Below are 21,347 nucleotides of genomic sequence, written 5' to 3'. Positions count from 1 at the left end.
AAACTCAAACACCTAAATCTATATAGTGAGTTAATACTGTCAACAGGTCTACCAGGGACAATTTTGCCCTTTCAGGGGACATTTGGTGATATCTGAAGGCATTTTGGAGTGTCGCAAATGAGGTATGGGTACTTATGGCATTGAGAGGTGAGACCAGGAATCTGCCACGTATTTACAATCCTCCCTTCCCCCACAACAAAGAATTATCCAGCCCAAAATGTTTACTAGTGCCAAGATTGAGAAACCCTGGGTTAATCTATAATTCGCATCCTCTTTTTAGTGGGGGTGGAGCAGGGTAGGGCGGGGTGGTTTTTATGTTGAAGCTGGAGGCATGGTTTTGTGTCCTATTCGAGCTAGATTCTGGTTAAGGAAAACTGTAGACTGAGGTCAGGTGAAAGCAAATTCGCTCAGCGAATCTAGGACCTACATTGTGGCGGGCACGGTGGCAGGCATTTGGCAAAGAGTGATGGAGAGATCCCTGCTTCATGGAGCTCACACCGAGTGTCCTACACATGGCTGCTCTCTTGTCAGTTGTCTTTATGATTATAATAGTTCACATCTTTTGTCCTAAATTAGTTTGTGTGTAGATCAATTATTTTAACCTCTTCTAAGGAATTCCTTGTTTTCATGTCTATCAGTGCAAACTTCTGACAACTCGTGATGGGTGTTGTACTAAGACTTAATCCTTTTTTTTCTTTGGTCTTATTTTACATAAAGTTTGTGTTTCCACTTGCTGACATAATCAAACATTCTCCAATTTTAAATATAGAGATATAAGTTTTTGAGTATAACACAAAAAATTGCATTTCAAGTAGATAGTGTTTCATGGAGTTAGGTTTAGAAATGTAATGCTTATCAAGAACAAAATATAGAGCAATTTGTGTTTTGATTCTGCCAAACTTTAACCATAATCTTTCCTTTTGCTTTTAGATTTTGGTTCTCTATTTGACTTGGAGCACGATTTACCAGATGAATTAATCAACTCTACAGAATTGGGACTAACCAATGGTGGTGATATTAGTCAGCTTCAGACAAGTCTTGGCATAGTACAAGATGCAGCCTCTAAACATAAACAACTGTCAGAATTGCTACGGTCTGGTAGTTCCCCAAACCTCAATATGGGGGTTGGTGGCCCAGGCCAAGGCATGGCCAGCCAGGCCCAACAGAACAGTCCTGGATTAGGTTTGATAAATAGCATGGTCAAAAGCCCAATCCCCAACATGGCAATGGGCACTAGTGGACCAAATCAGGGTCCCACGCCGTCTGCAACAGGTATGATGAACAGTCCAGTAAATCAACCTGCCATGGGAATGAACACAGGGATGAATGCTGGCATGAATCCTGGAATGTTGACTGCAGGCAATGGACAGGGGATGATGCCCAATCAAGTCATGAACGGTTCGATTGGAGCAGGCCGGGGCCGACCTAACATGCAGTACCCGAACCCAGGCATGGGAAATGCTGGCAACTTACTGACGGAGCCGCTGCAGCAGGGCTCGCCCCAGATGGGCGGACAAACAGGATTGAGAGGCCCCCAGCCTCTCAAGGTAAGCGCAGTTTGAGTTTGGATGCACCATCAGTATTTGAGTGTTCTGATGTTGGAACATTCTTTACTGTTCATATTTAATCTTACATTGTGTAGCATTTTCCACGTATTTAAGTAAAACATTTATTGTACAACTGACTGGTATTGTATACCTTCACAGTTTGTTCCAAGTGATTGCCAGCTAATTCCTGTTCTTTCTAGCTCCAGTACCGTGTTTCCCCGAAAATAAGACCTAGCTGGACAACCGGCTCTAATGCATCTTTTTGGAGCAAAAATTAATACAAGACCCGGTCTTAAAGTAAAATAAGACCGAGTCTTACATTAATTTTTGCTCCAAAATACACATTAGAGCTGATGATTGTCTGGTTAGGTCTTATTTTCAGGGAAACACGATATTAGAATATTTTTATATTATTTCTAAGCCCACTTTAGCCTTCATAGCCTCCTTATAAAAATACAGTTTTGAGATAGCTGACATTAATACTGTCTTCAGATAGACTTCATTTGTTCCCACTGCTTGCAATGTCCCTGATGTTTAAGAGGTATATCTATTTATTCTAAAAGGTTTGTTAAATGTTATTTTTCCCTATTAGTTGATGGATATTAAGGTTCATTAGTTTACTGTGAAACCTCAACTAATATTCCAGGTGTCCCAGTTAACCTGATTTTGGCCATTGTTTGAAAGTCTTTTCTGTTTTAAAAGGTTGACTTTCTTAGCTTTATTAATTAGAGAATGCTAAATGTGTTTTTAAAAACCTTTAAAATGTGTAAATCTTTAGGTAATTAAGATATTATAAGCACATATTTGATGCTTATTCAGCCATATTTTTTCTATATATTTTATACCTTTTTCTTAAAATGGTATCACACTATAGTTACCATTGACTGGCATGTAGTTAGTAAATATTTGTCGAATGAAAGAGATGGCTTTGCTTGAAAGGTATTATTGGAGAAGGATCAGATTTTCACGAGGACTTCGGAGCAGCTCTCTCTATAAGAGGAATAACTTGAGCAGATTAAGACTTCTGTGTTCCTGAGAATCATGATGGTGAGAGTTCAAGGATGAAATTAAGACAGGGATGGATCAGGAGTGCAGGGACTGAGGTCACATGTAGATGTATGAAAGCCCTCAAATATTTTTTTTTATTATACAATAAAGAATATTGACTAAAACTTAAGAAAGGATTCTATTTGGCATCCCTGCCTACTCTGTAGGTTCTCCCTTTCTGGCACTTTTATGTTGCTGTGTTGATGTGGTTTACTTAGACTACTTGGAGGGAGAACCAGAAACGAGGTAAAATATTTATTACGTATCTCTTCTGGGTTCTAGGGACTTAGTTGTGAAGAGTCCGGGGAGAGGAGGGATGACCGTAAATCTGTACTAATCGATCAAGTATTATTAAGTTTGAGCTTTGGTGCTGAAGATAGAGCAGTGAATAAACTTACTTCGTGGAACTTACTTTCTAGTGTGCTCTTGTGATGTAAATTTATAGTATTCCAGTTAAGTGCTATGAAAATAAAGTAAGGAAAGGCTCCTTGGGAGAATTCTGAGGTGGGGAGTAGGGCACTGTTCCGGTTATAATCTAAATCGCAGTTTCTTGCTGCGACCATTGAGAAACTGGATGTACAGCAGTGAACACAGCAGACAAAATTCCCTGTCCTTGTGGAGCTTTATTTTCATGGAAGGGGAATTCAAATATAATAACTTTTGTTAAAATATTTCCTTGTTTTGAAAGGCGATACTTGTAAAGCATGTAAAGCGGTGCATAACACATAAGGAGAGGTATAAATGTTTAATAAATGAGTTTTCTGGATTTACGGAGGTTTAGGATGAGATACCCAATTAATATACAAGTGCTTTTCTAAAACAGTTTTCTCTTTGTGACAAGAAAAAACACCTTTTCTGTATTTCCCTGTTGAAGGTTAAAATACATTGAATTCAAGGTGTTCAAATGGTTGGCTAGCAGTTGCTCCTCCACTGTACCAGGTCCTAAAATTATCTCGTACAGTTGATCATATTCATTACATTTCTTCCAAAACTCCTGAGTTTTGGTGATAATTAAGAATCAGGAATTAAGACAAGAAGTTTTCAGTGAGACTTGATGACTTGAATCCTGTTGGCAAATGGCAGTGACTTGTACACAGTTCTTTTTATGGACAAATCTAGGGTTCAGAATGTAGGCAGGTTGTAATAGTCTTCCTGAAACCTGACTAATGGTGGTTTATGGGAAGAAATGTGGATCATACCCCCCCTTTTAGTGTAAAATTAAAGATTACACTAATCTTTTAACTTTAGAGTCAGCATAAAATAACCAAAGACAAAATGATTTGTGACAGTTATTTCTGACTGATTAGTTGAGGGGACAGTGAAAGGTAGAATAACGCACAGATTTTGAACCATATACTCCCTGGGTTAGAAACTTCTCTTTAGCTGCTTTTTGCAAAGCTTCTTGGTTAAATCATTTTACTCTCCAGTTACTTCACAAGATACAGCTGCCTCCTGAAAAATGCTGGTGACAAAAGAAATGAGAAAATTTGGGATTCTTTTTTTAATAGCTGTCCTTTGTGTTTGAAGGAAGAAATGAAGTTAACTAATAGAAGCATCATAGATAATGGTGTAGTATAGAGCTATACTGCCCAGGTAGAAAAATGGACTTAGCCACTCACATACCCTGTTTCTCCGAAAATAAGACCTAGCCTCTAATAAGACCTAGACTCGACTCTTATATAAGACCGGGTCTTAAAGTAAAATAAGACCTGGTCTTACATTGTATTATATAAGACCTGGTCTTATAGTAAAGTAAGACGGGGTCTTATGTTAATTTCTGCTCCAAAAGACGCATTAGAGCTGATGGTCCAGCTAGGTCTTATTTTCGGGGCAACATGGTAACTATATTACATTGGGCAGGTTGTTTGCGGTACCTCCGTTTTCCCATCTGTAGCATAATAGAAAGAGTAGGTGTAACCTACCTCATAGGATTGTTGGAGAACTAACTGAGTTAATAAAAGTAGGCTCTTTATGAGCGGCGCATTGTAAGCATTTATTACTAGTGTTGTCGTTGTCGTCATAGGAGTCACAGCTGCAAGTGCTTAGTAGTATTGTAGTTCCCATTTTGTGATGTTAAAACATTTTTATTGGGCAAAAGAGAAATCAAACCCACACTATGTGGTTAAGCTCTATTGTTTAGAGGGGTAGCTCTCAGCTATAACAGGAGAGATCAAATCAATATAACCCACGAACAGCAGTTGCCTGGAGCACATGGGGATGCAGCTTAGCGGGTTAATATTGTATAAATTTGAAGGAAGGTTTACTTTCTTTGGGACTTTTTATTCAAGAAGTGTTCATTAATATTCTGGAGTTTTTAGTGGGTTTTTTTGGTAGAAAATAAATGTAAAATAAATCTGTTCTGTGAAATAGCTTATTATGATTAAGGTGACAAGATCCAAAATACTATTAAATAACAATATCAGACAGTATAATTGTACCTAAGTTAATGTTACGCTCCAAATGCCAAGGATCTCCTGACTATTAATGGGTATTTAATAGATGTTAGGGCCATTAATCCTAACATCAACCCAGTGAATTGAAAATTTTATTTCCATTATACAGGTGAGGAAACAGTCGGTGGAGAGGTGTTACAGAGAACTCTTATCTCTCTGAATTAAAAGCCCATGTTCATCACTATAGTATAATGTCGTTTGTTATTATGATTCACATGTTGATGAAACCTACACAGCTGAAAATAAATGCAACGCTTTTATGTTTGCTGCAGCAGCATTCATTCATCTCCTGACTGACTTGTAACCTGATTATGCATGCTCGTTGCTAAGACCTGTGAGCAGGAGCCAGGCCTGTTCTCTACAGTCCTGCCTTAGTGCTCCCTCGACCTCACGGACACGACCTCAGAGCATCTTGTGTGTTACTTCTCAGTATTGACTCTAGTCCTCGATCTGGGAAGAAGAAAAATCCTAGCCCCCTTTCCTGTCTCTGCTTACCTCATAGGCTGTGAAGAGATGTGTGTCACCTGGCATCTGATAGATTCATATCCAAATTTTATGTGCTTTGTGGCTGAGGAGATTTATGCTAAAAAAACAAAACTGAATTTCATTTAAATGAGTATTGGCCTTAGGAATTATTTCCTTTTTGCTTTCTTCCTTTTCCTCTCTTTAAAAAATTTTCAAAAAAAAATTTTTTTTCAAGGAGATAGGAGCTAATGTTTTCAGTTTGGGAGCTCTTCTTTTAAAATTAACACCAGTTTTTGATAGTCTTTGGCATGTGATGTTAAAGAGTATTTAACCTTTAAAGTTTTAAAGCAAGAGCGGTTGTCCTTGGATAGGCGAGGAATGAAGCAGGAAGGAAGAACCAATTAGAGGTGTGTTAAGTGTAGGGCAGGGAGGAAGAATCCATGTTGAGAGAGAAAGACAGGTCTTAAGTGCCATGTTCTATTGGGTTTGAAATAGAAGGGTCTGATGCCCAGATTTATAATCCAGATGGATGTGGTTTTAGGTATGCAGTATCAGTTTAAGAGAAATCGTCCTTCCTGTGGTGAGGAGGCCCCCTAGACGAAGGCAGTGCGAATGCGCCTGAAGACTAGTGCTTAGGATTCGGTGTAGGTTCTGAGATCCCTAGTTGTCCTTGTTTATCAGCATACCCTGTGCTTAATGTAGAGCCTGGCGTGTAAGTTGGATATAGATACATAACACGGACGTTTATCAAATCCGGTAGGTAATAGGAAGTGTCTGAATATAGTTTAATTTTGTTTTTATTGTTTGGATTTTGGGAGTCATAAATATCGTATTGGTTTGTGTTACTGTGGTGCCCACAGTCTTATTAAGGGATTTTTGTCCCTGTGTTAAATGTTCCTAAATTCTTGTATTCTTTATATTTGGACACTGCCTTTTTATTTTCCCTTATTGTTTGTCAGTGATTGTCACTATTGTGTATTTTTTTGTGTTCCTGTGTTCCCCCAAGTTTCTGCTTTTAATATATTGAAAACTTAGAAACAGCCTGTAGAGTCAGATTTTTTAAAAAATAGAAGACATAGTCCCCTGCAGGTCTTTATTTTAGCTGCTTAGAATTGTTTGTGGCTTCCTGGGCCTTTGCCTTTTCAGTTTAGGTGTTGTTGTGGGCCAGATAAGTGGTGTGTTGCTGGACATCCCGGTCACATTAGCTATAGAGAAGGGGACAAGATAAATAACTACAGTGTAACAGAAATAAATAGTATATTCCCTTCCAGTTACATATGGTAAGGGAATAGCAGAGGTTGGGGTGCTAGAAAGGGTAGGGATGGAGAGATGGTTGTGTTTTATTTGTTAACACTGGCAGCAGAACTCTGAGGGACCCGGTAAAACAAAAGCCTGAAAGTCTGTGGTTGGTCAGAGTGACCAGAAGTGTCGGAACTGGATACTGCCAACTGATGAGCAGCTGGTGGAGTGTGTGTATTTGAGACCATAGTCTGCTAGATAGTGAACTTGGAATTTCTAGGTGACATGCTGTGATTGAGGGAACAAGCAATGTCAGGAATTGGTTGAAACTCAGCTGGTATAGGCAGGCAAGGCAGTGTCTATGTGAACAAATGTGAAGGACCAGATTCTACTGGGATGTAGTATTTGAATAAAGACATTATGCTGATTAACAAGAGACATTAAGGCAACTTACAAATGCTAGCATTTTAGTTATGTAAATAATGGACTCTTAAAATCATCGTTCATTGTCTGTTGGTCTTTTATGGTCTGTCATGTAGGTTCTGTGATAGAATGGCTCTTATTTTATGTCTATGAATTTCCATGCTAATAGGAAACACAATTAAGTGAAGTACAACTCTCCCAGGTATAAGAGTGCATATTATTTGAACTATTTTAGTATAAATATTAGTACTTTAAAAGCATATGTAGCAGCAGCACTTACAGTCACATTTGAAACTACGAAAGGAAACCTGAACTTGAATGTAGGCCTATTTCTGTATTATCCCTACAATCTTAATGGCCATACACTTAGGAAATTCCAATTATTGGAGACTGAATCAATAAGTTTTTTACTCTGGATGTTTTTCAAGCTGCCCCACTCTCTGCTTTCACCCAAACTATGCCATCCCTCAGACTCATTCCGCTGTGATCATTAGGGCACTGGGCAAGTTACTTAACTCCTAATCTCTACTCTCATCTGGGAATTGGGAATGTACTTTAAAATTTTTTTCTTTATTATTTTGCCTTTCCCTTACAGGCAAACCTTTGAACTGATACATGTCATATTCATGTAATTTTACAGAGTATTCATACTACATGTAATTTAAAGAACTGAATTTTATTTACAGAGGTGCATGTAATTTATGACTTAGAATTTCTGTTTTCCTGAGTTATTGAGCTCTTTTTTCGATCAGATTTGGGGTGATGGGGCTACAAAGATAAATTAACTAAGGTTCTTTTCCTTTTGTGCATGGTCTGGGGATAGAGGCGTGCATTTTAACAAATTATTTTATCACGTATGTTGTATTATAAATAAAGGCATGACATTTGCGTCAGGATAGAAAAGAGCCCTTTATCTGTCTAGCACAATAAACAGGTGCTTCACACAGGAGCCAGCTTTTGAAATGTATCTTAAAGAATGAAAGGGGTGGCCGGTTAGCCCAGTTGGTTAGAGTGTGGTGCTGGGAGCATCAAGGTTGCCAGTTCAATCCCCACACAGGCCACTGTGAGCTGCACCTTCCTTAAGAGAAAAAAAAAGAAGAATGAATAGAATCTGCAGCTGCTGTTTAGTTATAGTTGTACCAACTAAGCAACAAAAAAGTGAAAATGGGACTGCCTCTTTGTGAGCTTACTATTTTGTTTCCTTTATAGGTTAGCATTTCAGGTGTCAAATAGGAAAGAAGGTTGTGCCACTGCCTAGTTTTAGGGAAAAGGAAAAGCTTAAGGCAAATGCTGGAGATTTAAGAAGGATGATGCTCTCGGATTTGCAAGTTAATGGGTATGGGAGATAGTAGGATACTCTGGAGAGGAAGGCAGGCCTTATGCACACAATGAAGGCTCTGGTGTCCCATAGTTTTTTTTTACCAAACTGAATAAACGAGAAGGCGAGACGACTCGGTTGGGCACAGTCGACATAAGCTGCAATGAGGGGCTTGAATTAAGATGGTGACAGTGAGCGTGGATACATGGGGAGGACTGGGTATTCAGAGGTACGTAGAGGTAGAGTTTGAAGTACCTTTTGGTAGATTTGGATTGGACTGGGGAGGATAAAAATCTGGTAGGACTCCCTTTAATTGGGGAGTAGCTGTAGCGTCCTTAGTTTCTGTTGAGTGCTTGCTGTATGTTTCTATAGGTAATGATTGACTGGTGGGATCTTATATGGAACAATAGGATTGTAAGTTTCATCACTCTTACCACTAAAACATTTGGCTTTGAATAATTAATAGTGTATTTCAATTAATCATTATACAGTATGATGGCTCCAGATGGACTTATATAGACACTGGGGGAAAACTACATTTTAGAGTACCTAGGGGTTGCAAAGAAAATCCAATTACTTCAAGAGCCAAGGAGGTAACTTAATGAATAAAGCAGCTGTATTTAAGAGAGCTAGGAATGGTGTGGACTGTGAAGTTTGCATGCTCTATCTAAAGGTTCAGATTCCGAAGGTTTTAAAACCACTGTATCACTATGTCCCTAAATAAAAAGGACATATGACGTAAACTACTAGTTTTATAAAACCTTTTGTATAAACAAAATGCCTGGAATTAAGCATTCAAATGCTTTGACATATCAAACTAATATATTTAGGGATTATACTGAGCTGAATTTATTAAGCCCCATACTTTGTACATTAAATAAAAGTGCATTTAATGCATAAAAAGTGGAGATGTATGGCAAACCTTACTTAGCAGACATAGCAGATATGCTTACACATTTTTCTAAAACACGTTTATCTCAAATACTTACAGAAAATAGCTCTGTAAGTTTAATGTACCTGAGGCCCCTAAATTTTAATCTTAAATTTTTTCGTGAGCCTACTTCTACAGTCTGTTCATATATGCAGAGGGTTTCCTTTAAAACTTCTTTGTAATTTAGGAAGTGGAAAAGGAAAGGGAATAGCAATGTTTTATTAATGTGGGGAATAAGATTTAATTGTTGTTTTTTGTTTGTTTCTTAGATGGGAATGATGAACAATCCTAATCCTTACGGTTCACCATACACTCAGAATTCTGGGCAGCAGATTGGAACCAGTGGCCTTGGTCTCCAGATTCCGACAAAGTCTGTACTACCAAATAGCTTATCTCCATTTGCAATGGACAAAAAGACAGTTCCTGGAGGAGGAATGCCCAACATGGTGGGTAGTAATCGATCTACAAATTTGTCTTTAAACTGGCATTTTAACAAAAGAATTATGTTAAACCTTCATGCCTTCTACTATACAGCTAGGAGATAACAGATGGCCTCAGTACCTCCTTACGTGTCACATGGTGTTTGTCACTTGTGGTATTGATCCAAAACAAACAGGAGCAAGTGGGGCTGCTACAATGAAAGTTTTGGGGGTCTGCGTATTATGCAGCTTCTGCTCGTGGGCATGTGTGTAAGCTAGGTAAATTAACCCCTTTCTCAATGGGAAGCACTCTGGCAAAGGATTCCAACTCCTAATGCACATGTCTGCTGATTGGAATCTGACACCACTACACAAAAGGCACTGCCCTCTCAGAGTTACATTGTTTTACACGGTGATTTTTGTTATGGGAAAAATCTCCAAAGCTTCTAATATTGCTATTTTTCTAAAGTAAAACTTTCTAGCTGTAAATGTGTCAAGTAGTCCACTTCACTTTTGGACAAAATTGTCCTATAGGAATTTTTGTTTCTCTGTTCAGATGTTTTAGTTTTGCTGTGTGTCGTATATTCATTGAATACCTATATTTGATATTTTGGGAAGTGCGGCAGTGGAGATACAAAGATGAGTAAAACATGGCATATGTGTTTCCAGAAATGTTTGCTTTTTTATTCGAAAAACCAAATTTCTTCCAGTCTACAAAAACTAATTTTTCACCCACCTTTAAGAGGCGCTGCTTCCCAAGAAGCTCCTTATTGTTCTTCCAAATTGTACTTGGATATGCTCTTCACTACCGCCCGATTCCTTGTTTTTCCCTCTCCCACCGGAATTTTAATGCAGTAATTTGTTTTCTTACTAAATTGAGCTTTTTGACAGTAGGACCATCTATTTATTTTGGACTCTCCTGTATCAAAAAATGGAGTCTGGCTTATAGTAGACTATCCTTAAAGGGTTTAATTGAAAACATCCAGGTCCTTATTTTTTGAAGAGACAGCACACTGTGACACCTAACATTACACATTTCGTCATTGTTTGACACCGTAGGGCCAACAGCAGGCCCCTCAGGTCCAGCAGCAAGGCCTGGTGACGCCGGTAGCCCCAGGGATGGGTTCTGGAGCGCACACAGCTGATCCAGAGAAGCGCAAACTCATCCAGCAACAGCTTGTTCTCCTCCTGCATGCTCACAAGTGCCAGCGTCGGGAGCAGGCCAACGGGGAGGTGAGGCAGTGCAACCTCCCCCACTGTCGGACAATGAAGAATGTCCTAAACCACATGACACACTGCCAGTCAGGCAAGTCCTGCCAAGGTGAGTGAACTCAAAGGGCTCGCATGCCCTGCATTTAATATTTACATCAGAGAGAAGAGAGAAAATGTGATCAACTCTATTTTGAGGCTCCTTTACTGAGAATGTCTTACTCTATGTGAGGATATTGTGAAATCCAGTATCGTTTTAGGAGTGAGTACCTTGGGAGTGGTAGGAGGCGGACGTTTCGAAGGACTTACTTTTTGTGGTCATCCTTATTGACTTTGATTTGCCCCATCATCACATGCTTTGAAAATTATCGAGGGTTTGCTAACTCTGTAGGCCGGTACTGAAACACTTACGCGACTTAATACAATTTCTGTATTTATGGAGTCATTAGAAATCCTTTTTTATAGAACAAAGTAGATTGCACATCTGGGTGGTGAAAAATACGGGCTCTGGAGCCAGACTGCTTGAGTTTGAATCTCACTTTGGGTACTGTGACTTTGGGCACATTACCCACCTTTTGCCCATTTTCTCAACTATAAAAGAGCTAACCTGTAGGGCTGTTATGAAGATGAAATGAATTGGTAACATTTGTGGGACTTGTTAACTAATCAATAAGTTAGCTGATACGATTGTAAAACTAAAACCTGCATTTGAAAAAAAAATCCTTTTTCTTCATTTTAGTGGCACACTGTGCATCTTCTCGACAAATCATTTCACACTGGAAGAATTGTACAAGGCATGACTGTCCTGTGTGTCTGCCCCTTAAAAATGCCGGGGATAAGAGAAATCAACAGTGTAAGTGATTAAATCTTGTGGAGCTTTTATTCCAGAAGCATTCTTAGACTCTCACCAATGCGGTTGGGTGGGGTGTTTAGAGTACTTGATTATGTGAAGTTCCTGTGACAGCCTAGGCCTGTCATACTAGGTTGTTTTCACACCCCATTAACTTCATACTAATGAAGTTAGAACTGAACTGCTTATTACCTAAAATAAGATCCAGAAACTTAAATAGTCATTCTTTATAAAAAAATGATAGGTGAATTTATGCGCCATTTTAAAATTCATGAAAACTTAAAAGATCATTGCTTTGACATTGGGCGAGATACTCTTTTTTTTTTTTTTTAAGATTTTATTGGGGAAGGGGACCAGGACTTTATTGGGGAACAGTGTGTACTTCCAGGACTTTTTTCCAAGTCAAGTTGTTGTCCTTTCAATCTTAGTTGTGGAGGGCGCAGCTCAGCTCCAGGTCCAGTTGCTAGTTGCAGGGGGCGCAGCCCACCATCCCTTGCGGGAGTCGAACCGGCAACCTTGTGGTTGAGAGGACACGCTCCAACCAACTGAGCCATCCGGGAGCTCAGCGGCAGCTCAGTTCAAGGTGCCGTGTTCAATCTTAGTTGCAGGGGGCGATGCCCACCATCCCTTGAGGGACTCGAGGAATTGAACCGGCAGCCTTGTGGTTGAGAGCCCGCTGGCCCATGTGGGAATCGAACTGGCCGCCTTCGGAGTTAGGAGCACGGAGCTCCAACTGCCTGAGCCACCGTGCTGGCCCAAGATACTCTTCTATACCTGTGATCTAAATGTTGAGATAATTTGAAATTATTTAAAGGACAAATAAAGGGATTATTTTTAGAAGCCTGGGATGATGAGGAGCTTCTGTTAGACAAAAGACAAGTCAAAAGTAATAAGATTAAAGTGCAGCTACCACACCTCTGTTCTAGAAACAAAACATTGGGAGCGTTTAGGATGGAGCAAAATTTGGAAATACATGTTGCTTATGAAAAAGGAGTTGAACTTTATAAATTAATGAAGAAATCATAAATAGTCCAGTAGGAAATTGAGACTAGGAAACAGACAATTCACTAGAGGGAGGAAGTACCAAAAAGTTCACTATTAAAGTAAGAAATGAAGTAAGGTACCAATTCTCTGCCGTCACATTGGCAGAAATGATGCTCCCTGGTGTGGCATTTGTACGGCTCCAAGGCGTTCACACACTTGGTAGGAACGTTGACACAGTCTGCAGGAAGGCTTTTGGGTATTGAATCAAAAGCCGTTTCATGCCAATGATCCCCTTTGACCAGTCAGTTCTGCATCTAGAAATTTTTTCAAGGAAATAATGGGGGAGATGATGAACTGAGATATTTCACAATACAGTAATTTCATAGGTTTTTTAATTCATTCAAACATGTCAGTCTTTTTTCTTACCACCTTTAGTAATGTAACACCATTTCTTTTGTCTTCTCTAGCCATTCTGACTGGAGCACCAGTTGGACTTGGAAATGCTAGCTCTCTAGGGGTGGGTCAACAGTCTACCCCCAGCCTAAGCACTGTCAGTCAGATTGATCCCAGCTCTATAGAAAGAGCCTATGCAGCTCTTGGACTACCGTATCAAGTAAATCAGATGCCGACACAGCCCCAGGTACAAGCAAAGAGCCAGCAGAACCAGCAGTCTGGGCAGTCACCCCAAGGCATGCGGTCCATGGGCAGCATGAGTAAGTTTGTGCCTCTTAGTGACAGATGTGATATGTTGGTTGTATATAAATGTTGTGTAATATGCAGGATTAATTGTTTAGATTATTTTAGTTTCTGTGTGTGTATCTGTCTCTGTCTCCCCCCCCCCCCAAATTTTTGTTACATGATTATTTTTTGAAGTAATTTGTTAAAGATTGCACTCTAAAGGCCCCTTGTAATCCACATACCAGAGGCAGCCACTACCGGTTTATATCTTTCTAAATCCTTTCATGTATATGTGAGTTTATATTTCTAGAAATGGGGTCTCATGTGTTAACTCTGTAACAAACTATTTCTTTAACAGGATGTGGACTCTTGCACTTTCCATACCCAATATATCCTTTATAGTACTTCGTTGTATAAAATAGATATCCAGCACTGGTAAATCCATGACTTTTAATAACCTTGTTTTTTCTTTTGACTGAATGCTTTGACTCTTTTTCTAAAATTGTTCTTGGTTATGAAGTTATTCTATAATTACAAAACAGTGTGATTCTGAACAATCCACCATGCTTTTTCCTATGCAATCCCATCATCCTTCTATTAATATTTGCAATAGGTTGTACTTTCTGCCCATATTGTTTAATTCTAAATGAGGAAACAAAATGGGGCACACTACTATTGCAAAAAATGTAATCTTGTTGTTTTTTTGTAGTTTTTAACTTAAGGAATTGTGCCCTATTTCATGACAAGCAGTGCTCACTTGTTAAATAATTATTGTGTGAGGAATTTAAGAAACTGGGATGGAGAGCACTCCTGGCTTTTCAGGCTTTTTTTCAAGCTCTTGTGTATTATTAAAAGTACATTTAAAAGGGTTAGAAATAGAAAGGGACCTGAGGATTTCTTCTCTCTCTCTCTCTCTCTCTCTTTCTCTCTCTCTCCCCCCCCCTCTTCCCCCCCCCCCCCATGTTATGAGAGAGCATCTTCCTTGAGTTTCAGGTTTCTGACCAAGTGTAGTTCTCTGCCCCAGCCTAGACTTTCATTTTCGTAATTGGTTATTTACCATTAATTTTTCAAATTTCTGTGTATAATTACTAGTTTAGCTCTTTTTGTCTCCTCTTGTATCATCTGTGTATGTACGTTTGTGTTTACCCATAAAATTATTTGAAAGTTTCTTCTTGGGATTTCTTTTTTCCCATTTCTCAGTGTGTTTTTCGTTATTTTAGGGTTAGTTTTAAGTTCCCATCTATGTCTTATTCAGTTAGTTAATGGTGAATTTTTAGTAATAATCATCATTGTAAGCCAACACTTCTAGAATACCTCATTTATTTCCTTTGTTGTTTGGATCCCATCTTGAAAACTAGTATGAAAACATGCTCTGCTTTTCCGCCTACACATCCTCATGGTTTCTATTCGTGGGGCACAACCCAAATAGGCAAAGGCCAACTTAGGAAGTGTTTTTCCTTTTAAAGCAAAGCCCTTTCAAAAATAATTAGTCCTTTGTGTTTATGTTGAAGAGTGTCCTCTATATTTTCTCCTTTTTTTTTTTTTTGAGTTTCCTAAAGCCTAAATAATAAACAAAGAAAATTAATATCAAAATGGAATCACCATGACTGGGTCATGTAGTTTTCTAAACAGTCGTTAAGGGCGTTTTAAGAAAGTATTTATTGCATATTATGAACAGCTGACTGCCTTTTCACTTCACTCCAAAATCTTAAGTTTATCCATTTTAACCAAAACATACTTTTTAGGTGATGTTTGGACCAGGATTTTTTACTATAAATGGTTTTTTCACGTATGTAAAGTGATCCTTCAACGCTTCTACCATGTTTCCCCGAAAATAATACCTAGCTGGACAATCAGTTCTAAAGCGTCTTTTGGAGCAAAAATTAATATAAGGCCCGGTATTGTATTACATTAAATTATATTATATAAGACCCGGTCTTATATAATATAATACTATATATTATATTATATATATACTTATTATTTAATTTAATTATATTATATTATATATATACTTATTATTTAATTTAATTATTTAATAATTATATATATATTATTATATATATATTATATAATACTATAAATTATATTATATAAGACCCGGTCTTATAGTAAAATAAGACCGGGTCTTATATTAATTTTTGCTCCAAAAGACGCAATTAGGAATGGAATAATTTAGGTGGTGATCAGAAATGTGACTCTGGCATGGCAACTTTGCCTTACTCTAGTGTCGTATTATCAGAAAGAATAAAGAAGCATACAGTTGTTATATATGCTCAAACCAGTGTAGATAACTACGTTTTCTTACTCTTTTAATGTCTCATATTTTAAAACACTAAACCAAGCTCTTTTCACTTCTGTTTTTTTCTACCGATGATCTTTGTTTTAGGATACTTAAGGTTCAGACCCGATCCTGGTAGCCTAAATCCACAAACAGGATTATGTTGTGTCCCCAACAGTGTAAGATTTTTCTACCATTTGTGAACAAAAGCAGTTTACTTGAATATTTTTCTATTTATTCAGTAACCTAAAATGTTTATCTTTTATCTTTTTACAATGGTTAGTGCTGTCAGGTCTCACCAAAATTATTTTAAAACCTAAAGTATTCTTGGGAGCCCTCCCAAGAGGATAGGTTGGATATGTAATTAAAAATCTAGGGAAAAACTTTGTCAAGAAATTTGAGCCATAAAAATATCTGTATATCCTCCCTGAGAACAATTTAAAACATTCTGGGTTCTTCCTTCATAATCATTGCAGGTCTTAGGTAAAAGTAGTATTTTGGTGATTCGTTTCTCCTTGTGTGAATACTTCTTTTCTGTCCTGAATTTTAATTTGGAGTTTTGAAACCTACCTAAACGTTGTAATAGTTTAGGAAAAACCATACACATTCCCTTTACCTAGATTTACTAATTTTCAACATTTTTGCCACATCTGCTTTGTTTCTGTGTGGACTTGACTGCTAACTATGTCAGCATAAATTTCCTAATAATAGTGACATTCTTCTTTTTGACCGGATATGTTTTTCACACCTGCAAAATTTAACATTTGTTCAATAACCTCATCTAATGTACAGTCTATATTTTAATTTTTCCAGTTGTCCCCCAAAGTCATTCAAAGCTTTTACATTCATTTTGTTAAGTGTCTTTTATCTCTTTTAATCTAGAAGCCACCTCACTGTTCTTTGTTCATCACATACTGACTTTTGATGAGCCCTGTAGAATGTCCTATAATTTGGATTTTTCTGATTGTTTCCTTATACAGTTGAACCTTGAACAACACTGGTTTAAACTGCTCAGGTCCCCTGATACACGGATATTTTTCAATAAATATCCAATAGGCACTCCAAATCCCCAGGTTTCGCATCATGGATTCAACCAGCTGCAGATCAGAAATAGTACTTTTGTTTTGCAGTCGGGAATCTCAGGATTTAGAGAGCCAGCTATGCATTTCATTGTTCTATGACAAGCATCCACAGATTTTGGTGTCTGCACAGGGTACTGGAACCAATCCCCTAGGGATATTGAGAGAATGACTGAGTTTGGGGAGAGTCAAAAGGTATTCGGATTTTTGACTGTACCCCTATCGCCCCACTATGTTCAAGGGTCAACTAATTAGATTCAGGTTAAACCTTTTGGGGACGAATATGTCATGGGTGATGGCATAATTTCAGCATAAAAATTTTGGGGGACTCTTGTTTGCCTTTAACTGGCCTTTATAGTATCCTTATTCGCTTCTTTTATTGCTGATCTTCATATTATTGGTTAGCTATCTTTTCAGCTGTTTTATGTAAATTTTGGAAATATTACTATCAAAAGCATCTTGAGTTTTGTACACACTTCTAAAAGTTTTCTGGCTAACTTATTTGATAAATGTGATCTCTGTTTTATGCTCCCTGGCTATTGGGTTTTTAGAAAAGTAGCATGTATGTGTATGGGTTTATGTCCTAACCATTTTTTACCAGAGGTATGCACCACTGGGTAGGATGAAGCACCTAAGCAAACATTTATACTGGTGCTTCCATGGGAAAAGTATGTCCACAGTAACAACTTGGTATTACAAATGTATCTCCCACTGTTGCAGAACTGGCTGTGATGCTGGAACATTCTCAGAGTTATAAATTTTAGGTACCTGTGATTGACAAGGGTATTTGACTGATTGATAAGCGGCGTTCATTCAGATGTGCTTTGTGCTAAAAAAAAGAAAATCATTCTAAAGGGACAGGGTCTTTACTTTGAAACATCTCTAGTCTAGATGGGCAGGTAAGTGATTAAGAAGTATAGAATCTAAAAAAAAAAGAGAGAAGTATAGAATCTCTATTACATATTAGGTTATTGAGATTCTGTAGCAGGGAGGGAAAGAGGGAATCCCCTCTGGAACCCAGAATTAAAGCCTTTTCCTTGTAATGTAAGCCCTCCATGACCACATTCTTAATCTCCTAGATCCTATTGAATTCACTTCTTCTATAAAGATATTTTTTAATATGAGATTCCTTTTAGGGCTTAGAAAACAAAAACATATTTTCATTGATTTTTAGGTGCCATGAATTCTCTTTTCGTTCATTTTTTCCTTCTGACTTATTCTCTGGCAGTACCAGTAATGTCTGACTTCCTATATTTTTGTATTCTCAAGTGAATACTCAGCTCTTTAGTCTTAAATACTAGCTTCTGTAAGGGTATTCCTTCTCAAGTTATGAGTTAGCCATTACTTGAAATGAGTGCTGAAAATTAAGTGGACCTGGAGACTTTGGAATGTTTTTTGCTGTGTTTTCATGTGCCATTAGGCAGTAAGATAAGCAAATTAATCGATAATTTAATCACTTTTACCTCAGTATTGCCACCAATAAAACAAATCTATGTTAAAGGTGCATAATTTTTCTAAAAAGGAGTATTTACACATGGAGTATTTTCAGTGACAAATACAGAATTGTAGAAAACACAACTTTGTTCAAAAAGACCACTTACAGCAAATACATTTCAGAGCTGGCCCGATACTCTGACGGAAGCAAAGCTCTGCCTAAGCATTTAGGAAGCACGGCAAAAGGAGGCAACAACAGTTCTCTTTATTAAACAGAGAAATTATTTTCACTTTAGTGGGAAGTGTTTTTCCCCTTGTTTTTAACAAAAATACAGGGATACATTAATAGAATTTCATATCAAATAAGTTTTGCTTAACCACATGAAAATCTGGTGTGTGAATATTGCTGGTGGCCTTTTATTTTAAAAACAAATTCATTAAAATTGCTAATTGAAGAAGTAATATGTGCACATAGAGCTATTCAAACCAGTTCGAAGGAGTATTCAATTAAAAATGTTTAACTTTAACTCAAACAACCACCTTTCATTCCCCTCCCTAGGGATCATCATACTTAGGTTCCTTATGTCCTTACATAAACTGTGTGTGCTTGTAAAAGCATATGCATGTATAGTTCAGTTTTCTAAACAATTTTGGTTGTAAGTGTTTGCTCCTTTTAACATCATTGTACTTAACACCTGTCCATTCACATATAAGCCTAACTGTAAGACAAAATACCAGAAGTGGAATTCTTAAGTCAAAGAATATGTGTATGAATTTTTTTATTTGTTAGGAATTGCCAGATAGCCTTCCCAAGGGCCTGTGAATTTACACATCTATGAATTTTCATTGAAAATGCTTTTTTCGCTACACTCTTCTCAACACTTGGTATTCTCAAACTTTTAAAAGTTTTCACAATTTCATACATGAAAAACATACCGCTTTAAAAATATATCACTGGAAGTGCAGTTGAGCATATTTGCATTTTTTTTAACCTATTGTATCTCTTTTGTGTACATTACCTGTTCCTTCTCTATTGGATTGTTCATCCTTTTCTAGTACCTGGTTTTTAAGGGTACTTCATGGATTAGCCTTTACATGTGTGTTGCTGGTTGTAATGCTAATAATTATTACATATGCTGCCAGTAGTTTTTTCCCCCTGATTTGTCATTTGTCTTTTGACTTTCTTTTATGTTGATTATTTATTTCTCAAATTTCTAAATGTTGTCCTGATTGTGGCTTCTGAGTTTTGGGTCTTGAAAGGATAAAAAGTTCTCTGATATTTTCTAGTACTTTTTCTTTCCTTGCTTTTCTTGTTTGTTTGTTTTTTGTTACTGGTATTTAAAATAATTCTATCTTGCTTTTTGTTTTGACCTAGATGCTAGTCCTATGGGAGTAAATGGCGGTGTAGGGGTTCAAACATCGAATCTTCTTTCTGACTCGATGTTGCATTCAGCCATAAATTCTCAAAAGTAAGTTTTATCTTGGTTTGTGCCCTATGTTGTGTTTCAAACACTTGTTAAGTTTTCTTAGTGTTTTTTAGTTTCTTTGATTTGAACCTATCTTTGAATGAAGACAAATATGTTTGAGTCCATACTATAGGCTTTCTATAACTTATTTGAAATCATATCAATTATCTAGGGTAACTTACACTTTCCACCGGTATGGTAGGAAGTTGCAGGTATGCAGCTACTTAAAAAATGAGTTTGCTCTATCCCAGTGTTACAAATTAGTTCATTGCCCAACAGATTCCCTGGGATAAGCTGTGTCAAAATGACAACATAGTCTTATAACACAAGACTTAGCTTCTAAACCCAAGTCTTCACCCTCCCTTCCACAAAATGAATTGTTGTGGGGTAACGCTTTCCCTCACAAGCACAAACATATGCACTATTCCCCCCAGACTTCTTTATGTAAATAGACTTGTCATAGTTTGTTGGACCCATTGCAGTCATCACCGTCAGCTCTTCCTTAAATGATTCTAATGGGATCTTCTTGCTTCTGCCCTCTTCACTAAAACTATTTCACAACTCCTTTTTTAAAGCCCAATGATGAGTGAAAATGCCAGTGTGGCCTCCCTGGGTCCTATGCCAACAGCAGCGCAACCATCCAGCACTGGAATTCGGAAACAATGGCATGAAGACATTACTCAGGATCTCCGAAATCATCTTGTTCACAAACTGTAAGATTGTAGGCATGTCTTATTCATAAAGAGTTTCCATGTCAACACACTTCCAACCTGCCAGGCACTTCCCCACAAGAGGAATTGTATTGGTGTTTCTATAACTTGGCAGTTGCTGATGATGCTTCTGCTTCTGATGCTTTCTTGCTTCCTATTCTCTGCTTCTCAACTTTTTCACCATAATTTGTTAGGAGTCTTTCAACTTGAACAGTATGTGACAACTGTTCTGCCTAATGACAGTAATCATACACTAGTTAAAAATTATTCATCTTAGTGCCACTACCTTTATTTACAAAACTCATGTTTTAAAAAAGAACTACATCTCAGCTCATTACAATATGGCAGTGGCAGTGCTGTTTTATTATGTGGACAAGTTGAATCTTGGGGCCTAGCTTCTGGTCCTCTGATGTGCACATATCAATAGTTTGTGAAATAGTTTGCACTGTTTGTTGAGAAGTTGATATATGCCCAGGCACTTTGCTTCACAAACACTATCTTATTTAAAGAGCTCTTGTCAGAATAAAGAGGGGAAAAGGCGAATAGAGGGGGGAAATGGAGCGCCCAATACCGTGTTTCCCCAAAAATAAGACCTAGCCAGATAAGCAGCTCTAATGCATCTTTTGGAGCAAAAATTAATATAAGTCCCGGTCTTACTTTACTATAATATAAGACCGGGTATTATCTAACGTAATATTAAGATCAGGTCTTATATTAATTTTTGCTCCAAAAGATGCATTAGAGCTGATTGTCCATCTAGGTCTTACTTTCGGGGAAACACGGTGTCATAAAGATAGAGCTCAGACCTCATTGA

General features: G+C 37.7%; 1 protein-coding gene across 1 annotated transcript in view; it reads left to right on the top strand.

Moving 5' to 3' along the window:
• Positions 1–21,347, top strand: part of EP300 (EP300 lysine acetyltransferase) — a 71,989-nt gene that overhangs the window by 15,920 nt on the left and 34,722 nt on the right. The window contains exons 2-8 of the mRNA XM_081060691.1: positions 931–1,547; positions 9,693–9,869; positions 10,902–11,163; positions 11,791–11,904; positions 13,353–13,598; positions 19,733–19,826; positions 20,399–20,536. Of these exons, the coding sequence (XP_080916817.1) occupies positions 931–1,547; positions 9,693–9,869; positions 10,902–11,163; positions 11,791–11,904; positions 13,353–13,598; positions 19,733–19,826; positions 20,399–20,536 (1,648 nt within the window). The remainder of the gene's footprint in view (positions 1–930; positions 1,548–9,692; positions 9,870–10,901; positions 11,164–11,790; positions 11,905–13,352; positions 13,599–19,732; positions 19,827–20,398; positions 20,537–21,347) is intronic.

The sequence above is a fragment of the Rhinolophus hipposideros genome (genome assembly GCF_964194185.1).
Source record: "Rhinolophus hipposideros genome assembly, chromosome: 9".
NCBI classification, from domain to species: domain Eukaryota; kingdom Metazoa; phylum Chordata; class Mammalia; order Chiroptera; family Rhinolophidae; genus Rhinolophus; species Rhinolophus hipposideros.
The sequence above is the reverse complement of the archived record's forward strand: the minus strand, read 5'-3'. Positions and strand labels throughout refer to the sequence as shown.